This window comes from Myotis nattereri, assembly GCF_964212035.1.
Source record: "Myotis nattereri genome assembly, chromosome: 1".
NCBI classification, from domain to species: Eukaryota; Metazoa; Chordata; class Mammalia; order Chiroptera; family Vespertilionidae; genus Myotis; species Myotis nattereri.
In genome coordinates this window covers 136,856,800-136,868,836 of record NC_138075.1, presented here as the reverse complement: position 1 = coordinate 136,868,836, position 12,037 = coordinate 136,856,800, and the positions used below count along the sequence as shown (strand labels likewise).

General features: G+C 44.9%; 1 protein-coding gene across 1 annotated transcript in view; it reads left to right on the top strand.

Annotated features, from left to right (window-relative positions):
* Nucleotides 1-11,367, top strand: part of DNAJC1 (DnaJ heat shock protein family (Hsp40) member C1) — a 213,014-nt gene extending 201,647 nt beyond the window's left edge. Inside the window, exons 10-12 of the mRNA XM_081103978.1 lie at nt 7,403-7,451; nt 9,002-9,453; nt 11,174-11,367. Coding sequence (XP_080960104.1) covers nt 7,403-7,451; nt 9,002-9,453; nt 11,174-11,242 — 570 coding nt within the window. The 3' untranslated portion in view covers nt 11,243-11,367. The remainder of the gene's footprint in view (nt 1-7,402; nt 7,452-9,001; nt 9,454-11,173) is intronic.
* Nucleotides 11,368-12,037: the final 670 nt, after the last annotated feature.

Here is a 12,037-nt window from a genome sequence, read left to right as displayed (position 1 = left end):
TTGAGTATTTGAACCACAGAAACATTCAAGGTCTGATTAAACTCTTATTGAACATTTGTTCATCTTTAGTGACTCACTCAGGGAAAGCATCCTTGCAGATTACATGAAAACTTTTCTTGATATCTCCCATTTAACATTCTTTTGTTTTTCTGGACCCCAGTTAGTGTCATGTATTGCTAAGATACTGAGTTTATATTTTATACTCATTCATCAGAACCCTGTCGCTTACCCCAGGAAGAGACTATCTACTTTAAAGGCTAGATCTAATTTATTAGTTACAATAATATGCACTTTGAATACTATGAATGATTTTATTCGTGAGGGAACTGGTTTAACTCAAATTATCATCTATGGTCTGGTAATAGCATCATACTTTATAGTTAGGACTTCCGTAACTCCTTCTTATGTATAGCTTAGAGATGCAGCAAGTCAATAGACTAGTAACCCTTGAACAGATGCTAATAATTGTCAGTGTAATTTAAAATTGCTTGTATGTGCTAAAAATTTTGGTAAACCATTTTTTAAAAAGGAGGATGGGTGAATATATTATGTTGGGCTGTTAAAATATCTCCCTGATGGACTAATAATATCTGCAAAACTACACTGTTATCTGCTAGCAAAAATTATTTTCTCCTAATAAATGGCCATTTAAATCACTGATAAGAGGTAATCGGGAAGTTAATGGAAGTCCCTCTTTTTTAATGGTTAGGATGAACACTATTGTTTTCTTGTATTTTTTTTCTATTCAGACAGAGAATCCAGAGAAATTTTTAAAGACATTGAAGAAATAATAAAAATGAACAAAAACACTTTCCACCAGTTGGAAACACTTTTCAGCTGGTTTATTAATGTTCAGGTAACAGAGTGCCATGTTCTTGTTACTCCAGTTTTTGGTTATATGAGTGTTAAATTCAAACAGAAAGTTGGCCAAAATTATATACAAATGAATGAAAATAATGAACTTAACAGTTACATAATTTTTATTATAAGAGTAACACTTATATCAAATCAGTCCAAACTTTTAAAATATGATTTGAGGTCATTACTAGTAGTCAACGTTTATTTTCTGCGTTATCTGAGGATGCCAGGTATATGAGCATACCCTTTATATAGATCACAAATTGGAAAATTCTTCCATATATTGAGTGGAAATGTACCACCATGTAACTATTCAGTGCTCCTAACTCAATTCTATGGAATATAACTTTCATTTTTCTAATTTAATATTCTGTAAGGAACAAAACTCATTTTCGATTTCTTTTCATTCACTCAACCCTAACCAATATTCCCAGATGAAATCATAGGGTCCCTATGAGTTTTAAATATAAGATTAGGTATAATTGTGTTAAGAAGGAGGATTATGAAGTACTAGAGGCCTGGTGCATGACATTCGTGCACTCGGGGGTGGGGGGGTTCCCCTCAGCTTGGCCTGTGCCCTTTTGCAGTCCGGGAGCCCTCAGGGGATGTCCGACTGCTAAGACAGGCATCAGCCTGGCTTGTGGCTGAGCGGCACACCCCCTGTGGGAGCACACTGACCACCAGGGGGCAGCTCCTGCATTAAGTGTCTGCCCCCTGGTGGTAAGTCCGCGTTATAGCGCCTGGCTGTTCCACCATTTGGTCGATTTGCATATTACCCTTTTATTACATAGGATTTTCTGCTTTGAATAAGATCATTAAACAAATTTCCCCACAATTCTATAATCCATGTGAGTGTTAATACACATGTAGATCCAATGCTATCCAAAACCTATCCAAGCTGGTAGCCCATAATAACTTTCTTTTACTTTGCACTTTTAATAATATGCTGCTGCTGCTGTTTATTGATTTTTAAATTTTAGACATTATCTTTAGATTCTTAGTTGAAGATGACAAATGATCTTTCTCAGCACACACACACACTTACTATCCCTCATCTTTCCAGTATAGACATAGTACCAATTTTAGCTTAAAATATTTAGTACTTACATTTTTATGACTATATAAATCTTATTCACAGCCAAGCCACAAGGTGTATTATTATGACATTTTCTTTCTTATACAACCTTTAGTTTTTCATGGAATAATTATCTTTTTCTTGGTTTGCTTGGAGTTTCTAAGAATTAATCACTACTTTTTTTCCTGTTTGGGCGGGGCGGGGGGGTGGATAATCCTCACCCCAGGATATTTTTCCAATGATTCTTTTTAGAGAGAGAGAAAAACAGAGAAACATCAATGCGTGAGACATTGATTGGTTGCTTCCTGCATGAGCCCCGACCAGGGCCCAGGCCAAGGAAGAGCCTGCAACCAAGGTACGTGCCCTTGACCAGAATCGAACCTGGGACCCTTCAGTCAGCAGGCCGACATTCTATCCACTGAGCCAAACCGGCTAGTGCACTGGTCGGCAAACTCATTAGTCAACAGAGCCAAATATCAACAGTACTTCTTCAAAATAGACTCGCCCAGGCCGAAAACCAACTTCTGCGCATGGGCCACGAAGTTTCAGTCACACTGTATGCGCACCCGCATGTGGTATTTTGTGGAAGAGCCACACTCAAGGGCCCAAAGGGCCGCATGTGGCTCGCGAGCCGCAGGTTGCCGACCACGGGGCTAGGGCAATGACTACTTCTTCAACTGAAGTATTAATCTCTAATTCTCCAACTAAACATAATTTCACACAACAGTTTGATCAGTTCTGCTTTTTTTGTTTTTGTTTTCTTACGGAGCTTACTGTCCTGCTGCTCCAGTCTGAACTGGAACTTTCTAGCTCTCTGGCACAAATAGCTGAGCTGGGACTCCTTCATTAGCATCCTAAGAATTCTCTTTCCCTCTCTCCTGTGCTGGATCCCTTGTTTCTTTATCCCATAATTTCACCTTCTTAGAGTCATTCTCATTTCTTTTTTATTTTCTTAGAGGAAGGAAGACGGAGGGAGAGAAACATCCATCCACTGCCTCCAGCATGCCCCTACACTGGGGCTTGAGCCTGCAACCTCTGCATGTGCCCCAACTGGGAATTGAACCAGCAACCTTTTGGTGCATGGGAGGATGCTCAACCAACTGGGCCACACTGGCCAGGGCTCATTCTCATTTCTTGATAAAACACATCCAGTAGTTTCATAAGAAAATCTATATGGAAGTCAGGACACATGCCCAAGTTGTGTGCTTAATCCCCTGTCAGGGGGCATGTAGGAGGCAGTTGATCAATGATGTTTCTCTAATCGATGTTTATATCTCCCATGTAATTCCCTCTCTCTCTCCCTAAAAAAATAATAATAAAAATATATACATTTTTTTAAATATATATTTTATTGATTTTTTACAGAGGAAGGGAGAGGGAATGAGATTTAGAAACATCAATGAGAGAGAAACATCGATCAGCTGCCTCCTGCACGAGCCCCCCCCACCCCCCCACCCCAGGGATGTGCCCACAGCCAAGGTACATGCCCTTGACCAGAATCGAACCTGGGACCCTTCAGTCCACAGGCCGATGCTCTATCCACTGAGCCAAACCGGCCAGGGCATAAAATATATTTTTAAAAAATAAAAAAAGAACGAAGTACTGATACATACTACAACTTGAATGAACCTGGAAAACATTGCCCTAAATGAAAGAAGCCAAAAATACCAATGGCATATTTCACAGGTCTAGAACAAACTCTCTAAAAATTCATCTAGAATTTTAAAAAGACCCCAAATAGCTGCAGCAATCCTGAGAAAGAAGCACAAAGTTGGAGCAATCACAGTACCAGGTATCAAGCTACATTACAAAGCCACTGTTCTCAAAACTGCCTGGTACTGGCACAAGAACAGACATATAAAACAATGGAGCAGAACAGAGAGCCCAGAAATCGACCCAAGCCATTATGGTCAATTAATATTTGACAAAGGAGTCAAGAGCATACAATGGAATCAAGACAGTCTCTTCAATTTTAAATGGTGTTGGGAAAATTGGACAGATACATGCAAACAAATGAAACTAGACCACCAACTTACACCATACACAGAAATAAACTCAAAATGGATAAAAGACTTAAACGTAAGATGAGAAACAATAAAAATCTTATAAGAATCCGTAGGCAGCAAAATATCAGACATATCTCATAGCAATATGTTACTGATACATCCCCTAGTACAGTGGTCAGCAACTGCGGCTCACGAGCCACTTGCGGCTCTTTGGCCCCTTGAGTGTGGCTCTTCCCCAAAATACCACATGCGGGCATGCACGTACAGTGCAATTAAAACTTCATGGCCCATGCGCAGAAGTCAGTATTTTGGGGAAGAGCCACACTCAAGGGGCCAAAGAGCTGCATGTAGCTTGTGAGCTGCAGTTTGCTGACCACTGCCCTAGGACAATGGAAACTAAGAAGAAAATAAACAAATGGGATTACATCAAAATAAAAGGCTTCTCCACAGCAAAAGAAACCATCAACAAAACAAGAGAGCCCACTGCATGGGAGAACATATTTGCCAATATTACATTCCATAAGGGTTTCATCTCCAAAATTTATAGGGAACTCATACATCTTAACAAAAGGAAGATAAACAATCCAATTAAAAAAATGGGCAAAGACCTAAATAGACACTTTTCTAAAGTAGACATACAGAAGGCCAAAAGACATATGAAAACATGCTCAAAGTCACTAATCATCTGAGAGATGCAAATCAAAATGACAGTGAGATACCATGTCACACCTGTCAGAATGGCTATCAACAAACAAAAAGTGCTGGCGAGTATGTGGTGAAAAAGGAACCCTCATGCACTGCTGGTGGGAATGCAAACTGGTGCAGCCACTGTGGAAAACAGTATGGAGTTTCCTCAGTAAATTAAAAATGGAACTGTCATTTGACCCTGTGATCCCACTTCTAGGAATATATCCCAAGAAACTAGAAACACCAATCAGAAAGGATATATGCATCCCTGTGTTCATAGCAGCATAATTTACAGTACAACAGCTAAGATCTGGAAACAACCTAAGTGCCCATCAGCAGATGAGTGGGTTAAAAAAATGGTGGTACATCTACACAATGGAATACTATGCTGCTGTAAAAAAAAGAAAGAACTCTTACCATTTGCAACAACATGGATGGACATGAAGAGCATTATGCTAAGCAAAATAATCCAGTCACAGTAAGGTAAATATCACATGATCTCACTCATTTGTGGAATATAATGAACAACATAAACTGATGAACAAAAATAGAGACAGAGAAGCATCGAACAGACCGTCAAACCTCAGAGGAAAGGCAGGGGAGGTGAATAAGAGATCAACCAAAGGACTTGTATGCATGCATATAAGCATAACCAATGGACACAGACACTAGGGAGGTGAGGGCATGTGCTGAGGGGTGGGAGCAGCCTGGGAGTGATCAATGGGGGGGAAAGGAGACATGTAACACTTTCAACAATAAAGAAAGAAGAGAGGGAGGGAGAGAAGAAGGAACCAACCACAGAAGTCCACATCTATCTAATAAAGAGGGGATATGCTAATTAACCCTCACATCATTGCAAAGATGGTGACACCCACAGCCAATAAGGAAATATGCTAATTGCCACACCCTCAAAGATGGCGGTGCCCAGTCCCCTCAGCCCCACCAGGGCAGCAGGCACATGGCAAGGCTGGGCTTGCCCCCAGGCAGGCCAGGCTGCTCTGCGTGCCTGCCTCCAGAGACCCCCAGTCCCCTCAGCCCCGCAGCCGCCCAGGGCCATCCAAGGCTCAGGTACAGGGCTGGCCGAGGCCTGCGCTGCCTGCAGTGGCAGCAGCAGAGGTGTGATGGGGTGTTGCCTTCCCCTGATCACTGGGTCGCCTCCTGCCCCTGAGGGCTCCCAGACTGTGAGAGGGGGCAGGCTGGGCTGAGGAACACCCCCCCCCCCCCGCTCCAGTGCATGAATTTTCATGCACCGGGCCTCTAGTATTATATGCTTCTGCTCATATGAAAGCCCAGTATAGGAACCTCTAAAGAGACAGAGCTAGATTAGTGAATGATTAGTTGGGAGTGAGGGGAGGTAGGGTCAGATAAGGTGGGGAGGATGAGCAGTGATAGCTAAAGCATCAACATGATGAAAATGTTCTAAAATTGGCAGTGGTGATGGGTGCACATATCCAAATATACTAAACCTGAGAAGTTGGGTGTAGTCAGGGGTTTGTTTAGTTTGTGGAACTAGAAGACCTCCAAGTAAGATTAGTGGAAGTTAAAGGGGAGCCTTGTAGTGTATCAGCAGGTGCACTTGTTTCCTCATCTGTAAGAGATTTGGATTTGAAAGGCAGTATTTACAGGGATTGAGAGCAAAGATTTTGGAGCACGATTTGCCTGATTTCAGCTATTCACTAGCCTTTTCATCTTGGACATATTATTTATTCTCTGAATTCAGATTATATTAGATGGGGATAATTATATACCTACCTAATATAACTGCTGTGGGAATATGTATACACACACATTCTTATTTAGAACAATACCTGCTGCATAGTAAGCTTACTGTCATAAAATTGAGGTCCTTTTCAGATCTATTAGGTTACATGGTCAATTTCTGCCAGCCTGGCATTCCAAGGTAGAGATCTGAACCGGAGATGTAGGCTAATCATTTCCTGTCTATAGTGTTCTCAAATACTTGGTATGAGATACCCAAGAAGAAAATGGAAAGAACATGTGAATAGCAAGGACAGAGTGTTGAGGAATATTATATTTGGGAACAAGAGACTGGAGTCTATAGAAGGGGCCAATAAAGGAACATTCAGAGATAGAGATGGAAAACTAGGAAATACTGTCATGAAAGCCAAGTGAAACAGAAAGAAGCTCCAGGGAAGGCAGCCTTTTAGAGGAGAGGCCACTTGAGCCGAGTGTGAAAGTTGTGGGACATATCTGATGGACAGGGAGTCGTTCAAGATGAAAGCAGAGGAAATTAATTGATGAAGCAGTTTTGCAATGATTCAAGAAGGAGGAGGATAATGTCTTGGAGTTGGAATAAAAGAAGGGAAAGCTGTATTTTGATACAATCAAATTGGAGTTGGGAAAGTTGGAAGCTGGGGAAGCTCATGTTGGATAACTTCAACTTTTTCCCAAAAAACTAGGAAGCAAAGCCATCTGGAAAGAGAGGAAAGAACCATGTTTCTAAGCAGCTTTAAATATTTTCCCTAATTCTTCCTTTTGTATGAATGAAAAACAAATGATCCATGTCAGTTATAATGGGTAATACTTACTGAGCCTTTAATATCTTGCTAAGAGCTTATTTCAAACTTAAAATATCCCTCACAGGCAAATGGTATCAGTATCATATCTACATATTACAGAAGGTATTACATAAGAAAGCTCAAGGTTATCTAGCTAATAAGAGGTATAACCAAGACTTTATATGAAATACATCACTTGACCTATATCGTAGGGATGTGGAAAGTAAGATTTTCTTTGCTTTTATATTTTGTAACAGGTGACAACCAAAGCCAAACAACTGAAGGATTCAGTCACCTGCTCCCCAGGTGAGTTAGCATCTACTTCACCCCATTAATCCAAAGCAGTTTCTTTAAAATAAATCCCTTTTTATAACATCTTTAAATCCGATGGTGTAATAGCTTTGACCAATGAACTCTATTGGCCAAACCTCTAAAAGGTGGCAAATTAGCCCTAGCTGGTTTGGCTCAGTGGGTAGAACATCGGCCTGTGGACTAAAGGGTCCCAGGTTCGATGCTTGTCAAGGGCACATGCCTGGGATGCAGGCTTGATCCCCAGTGCGAGCATGCAGGAGGCAGCTGATCAGTGATTCTCTCTCATCATTGATATTTCTCTCTCTTCCTTTCTGAAATCAATAAAAATATTTTTTTAAAAATAAAAGGCGTCAAATTATATGAACCACTAGCCAATTCAGCCCTAAACATAGTGAGTGCTAAGATGTATGTGGTAAGTTTAAAGAATTATAAAAAACCTTGTTCTCTTCTAGTTTGGGGTCAGGGACGAAGGGGACTGTATGCAGTGTCTCTACACCGCCCCACCCCACGCATCCACACGCTGCCCTCAGAAGAGCAACAAGTAGTTTTCCCAAGGATCTATGTTTCTCCAAATGTTTCTTCCAAGACTAACTGGAATTTTGTTAGTGTCTCCGTACTGTTTGCCTAGAACCAGGAAGTAAGAAAATGCCTCCTAAACCTTCCAACTTAACCTAAATACAGGTCCCAGGGAGTTTAGTGCAGGCGAGCAACCCTGGAGGTGCCCGAAGTCGTCCCCAGGAAGGGCTCAGCGTGGGGTCTGCAGGCTTTAGGAAAGGGGGCATTTCCAGATCCTTTTCTACCAATAGAGTTATCTGTCTGGGCATGGAGGCAGAAATCGGCAGGGAGATGACATGTAAAAGAAGCTGACCTCCACAACATTCCCCAAAGATGCATTCTGGAAAGGCAGTGTGGTGTAGCCAAGTGAACAGACAGGCGGGTCCTGCCAGAGCATTGGCGGAGGGGTGGGAGGGGTGCAGTTGGGTGTTTCAGGGCATCTCTGAGGCGACACCCGTGGCTGGGGGCCAGGGTCAGTTTGCCCACTTTCTGCCGAGGGCTGAAATGAACAGGTGTTGATCCTGGTGGCACCGGAAGTGGCTTTGAGTAGAGAGCAGATCCCGCAGGTGCGTGGTCACCTGCAGATGGTGGCGCGGCGTGAGCTCGGACAGACCCGCTTGAGTTGTGCTAATGGAATTAAGGGCAACTCTGGATAGTGAGGAGCCACCTTCCTAACCTCAAAAGGAGCAGCTGTTCCTCGGAGGCCTGTGCGCTCTGATCGCGGTGGGTTCCAGGTACACCCTCTGCTCCTCAGAGCGGTGGGACCAGGCAGAGCGGTTCAGGTCCTCCCCGCCCCCACCTCTGCGGCCTTCTGAGGCGGACTTTCCTCATCGGTAAAATTAGGGCACCGATACCTGTCCTAGAGCAAAGTAAGAACTAGGGGAGATGACATGTGAAATGCCTGGGACATCGCCTGCTGTGTGGGAGGCCGCTGTCCCTCTCCTCTCCTGACGTGACCCTTTCATCTGTGTGAGTGCCCTTTCCCACAGGGACGGTGAGGCTCTCCGAGCTCAAGTCAACAGCTCAGCATTCCAGGCCCGGCAAGGCCACCGTGGCCCTGCCCGACGACATCATCACCCAGCGGGAAGACGCCCAGCAGGCCGCGGGCGCTGGGCAGGACAGCGAGCAGGAGCAGGAGGAGCAGGAGGCCGCGGCCCCGGAAGGCCAGCCGAGGAGACGCAAGCCAGCCAGGCTGCCCGAGGCGGCGGCGAAGGCAGAGCCAGAGGAGAAGTTCCGTGGAAAGAGGCAGAAGGACTTTGATATATCAGAACAAACCGCATCGAGCGACGAGGAGAGCCAGAGGAAAGAGAGAAGCCGCACTGCAGAGGAGCCATGGACTCAGAATCAGCAGAAACTTCTGGAATTAGCATTACAGCAATACCCAAAGGGATCCTCTGACCGCTGGGACAAGATCGCCAAATGCGTCCCGTCTAAGAGTAAGGTGGGTGAGGCGGGGAAAGGTGTGAGAGCCACCCAGTGACCGCAGCCAGCTCTGCCCGGTCTTGGTCACGGCCGCTGTCTGCAGCTGTCCTGGGCGCTGTGCACTCGGCTGATGAGTGTGCCTGGAGGAGGTCAGCAGTCTAAGTGGGCCATTACACAGACCAGGCAGTTTTCCTGAGAAAATTCCAGGCATGGAACATAAATGTCACCCTCGGTCACACCCCCGCCAGCCTCTGGAGCATCTGCTCTCCCAGGTGGCAGCTCCCTCTAAGCAGAGTGAGGAGGTTTCTCAAAATCACGGGCCCCCCGAGCTCTGTGACGAGCCTTTAGCCAAGGGGCTGTGTGGTCCCCGCTCTGCATGTGGCTCTGGACTCAGCGGTAGCAGGCAGCTGACCGGAGACCCTGGAGGCATGTTTGTATGTGGGGTCAGTGTGAGAAGGACATTTAGGGCTCAGCTTACCCTCTGTAGCCTTGACTTTTATAACAGACTTTCCTCCCCATTTAGTGTCTGCTTCAGTACATCTGCAGACAGTCCTCAGATGGAAAACTCAGGCGGGAAGATGGTGTCCCCGGGGAACGCCAGCCCACCCGGCCTGTGCCCTCTGCTCGGCCAGTGGAGTTCCTCCCCGGGTGTCCCTCCTGCTCTGCCCTGGCCCGACAGTCTCCAGGGCTTCTCTCCTTGCGGCCGTGCTCTTCTGTCTGAGGCACTAGAAACACTGAGAAATCAGAGAACCAATCTCTTCTGCCTTCTGTGCCTTTTGCTCAGTAGCCTCTGGGCACATTGATGTTCGTTTACATTCTTATTTTTTTAACTGAAGTTCTATGTTGGACAGTCTAGCTTGTGGCCATGAATGCCCCCGGTGTACAGGTCTAGTTATCTATCACCTACTTTAAAATGAGGAGTCAAGGTTTCCCACGGAGAAAAATAAAACCATTGTCAGTTGATCTATTTGAGAAACACAGACTCCCCCTGCCTCTCCAACTGCTTTACCAGAAGTAATTATTTTCCCTAAATTTCTCCAGCATCTGTCAGGACACAGGCATCTGCCTATGTGATGAACTGACATTGGTGTAAAAGGAAGGAGAGGGGACTAGATTCCTTAGGACACTTAGAAACTCACTGCCTTGGGGTTTGGGAACCTTCCTGTCTCAACCAGAAATGAGCAGCTTTTCCTGTCCTGCAGAAGTTCCCTTTCAGCCCTGACCTTAGGACCAGGTCCAGGAAAGGTTGCAGGGCTCGTCTGCTGTGCAGTGACTCCATGAGTGGCCGGAGCGGGAGGTTCCCGGCAGCCTTTGGAGAGGGGCAAACCCGAAGGAGAATATCCTGGATGCGTGGCCTCACGTTTTTTGGTTTCTCTGAAATGACATGTTGTGATGAATAGTGAAATGTTAAACATGATCATTATAGTTAGCAAAGTGAACGTCATGGTCGCAATGATAGTAGGCCTCACAGAGCTGCCACTGGCCCCTCACCTAGCGATTCGCACCACGCCCTGAGCTGGACATTCAGCTGGCCGCCTCCTTGCACCTGTCTAGCCTTACCTTCCTGTGACCACCCAGACTCACCTGGGAAATTCTAGGCAGGTCCTGTGCAAAGTGAATGGACATGAGACTGTCTCATTATCACTGGGCACAGCTGACAGGCAGGCTTACCCAGGAAGTAACTGTTTTACCTCTCTGGTTTGTGGAAGTAATTGTTTCACCTCTTTTTCTTCCTACAGGAAGACTGTATCGCTAGATACAAGTTGCTGGTTGAACTGGTCCAAAAGAAAAAACAAGCTAAAAGTTGAATATTCTGGAAGATGATGTTCACCTTCATTTTCCAAAACGAGTATTTTAAAACTCTTATGCAGAAATTTGCATTTTGTACCTCAGCATTCTATGAATCATGTGCCTTAATAAAAAAATAATAATAAATTTAAAATAAATGTTGTGCTCTACTGTTTAAACAAATAGTGAGTTAAAGGAGATAAAGAATTGGGGTATTTTACCACTTATTCTTTCATTACTACCAACTTTACTTTCATGGGGAACAAACTGAATAGTGCCTTCCAGCAATCAGACAAATACATGATTTTGAAGGAACAGATGAGTAGACCAGCGATTTTCAACATTTTTCCTCTTGTAGCACATAAACTAATTACTAAAATTTTGCAGCACACCAATCTACACTAATAAAAGAGAAAAATGGTAATTGGCGTACAGCGCTACCCTTTTCATTGGCTAATCAGGGCTATATGCAAATTAACTGCCAACTAAGATTAACTGCCAACAAGATGGCGGCTAATTTGCATATGTAGGCACAATGCAGGGAGGCGAAAGGGAAAGCAGGAAGAAGCCCCCTGCCACTGACAGTGATCTGAAACCCAGGGGGGAGCTAAGAGCTGGGGGGCAGGGCAAAGGCGGCCCCCCAGCCATGATCGGAGAATCAGGCGCCTTTGCCGCCCTGGCCAGTGATAGCAGGAAGTAGGGGTGGAGCCAGCGATGGGAGCTGGGCACGGTCGAAGCTGGCAGTCCCGGGAGCTAGGGGTCCCTTGCCTGGGCCTAAAGCGAAGCCCACGATCGCGGGGCCGCTGCAGCTGCGG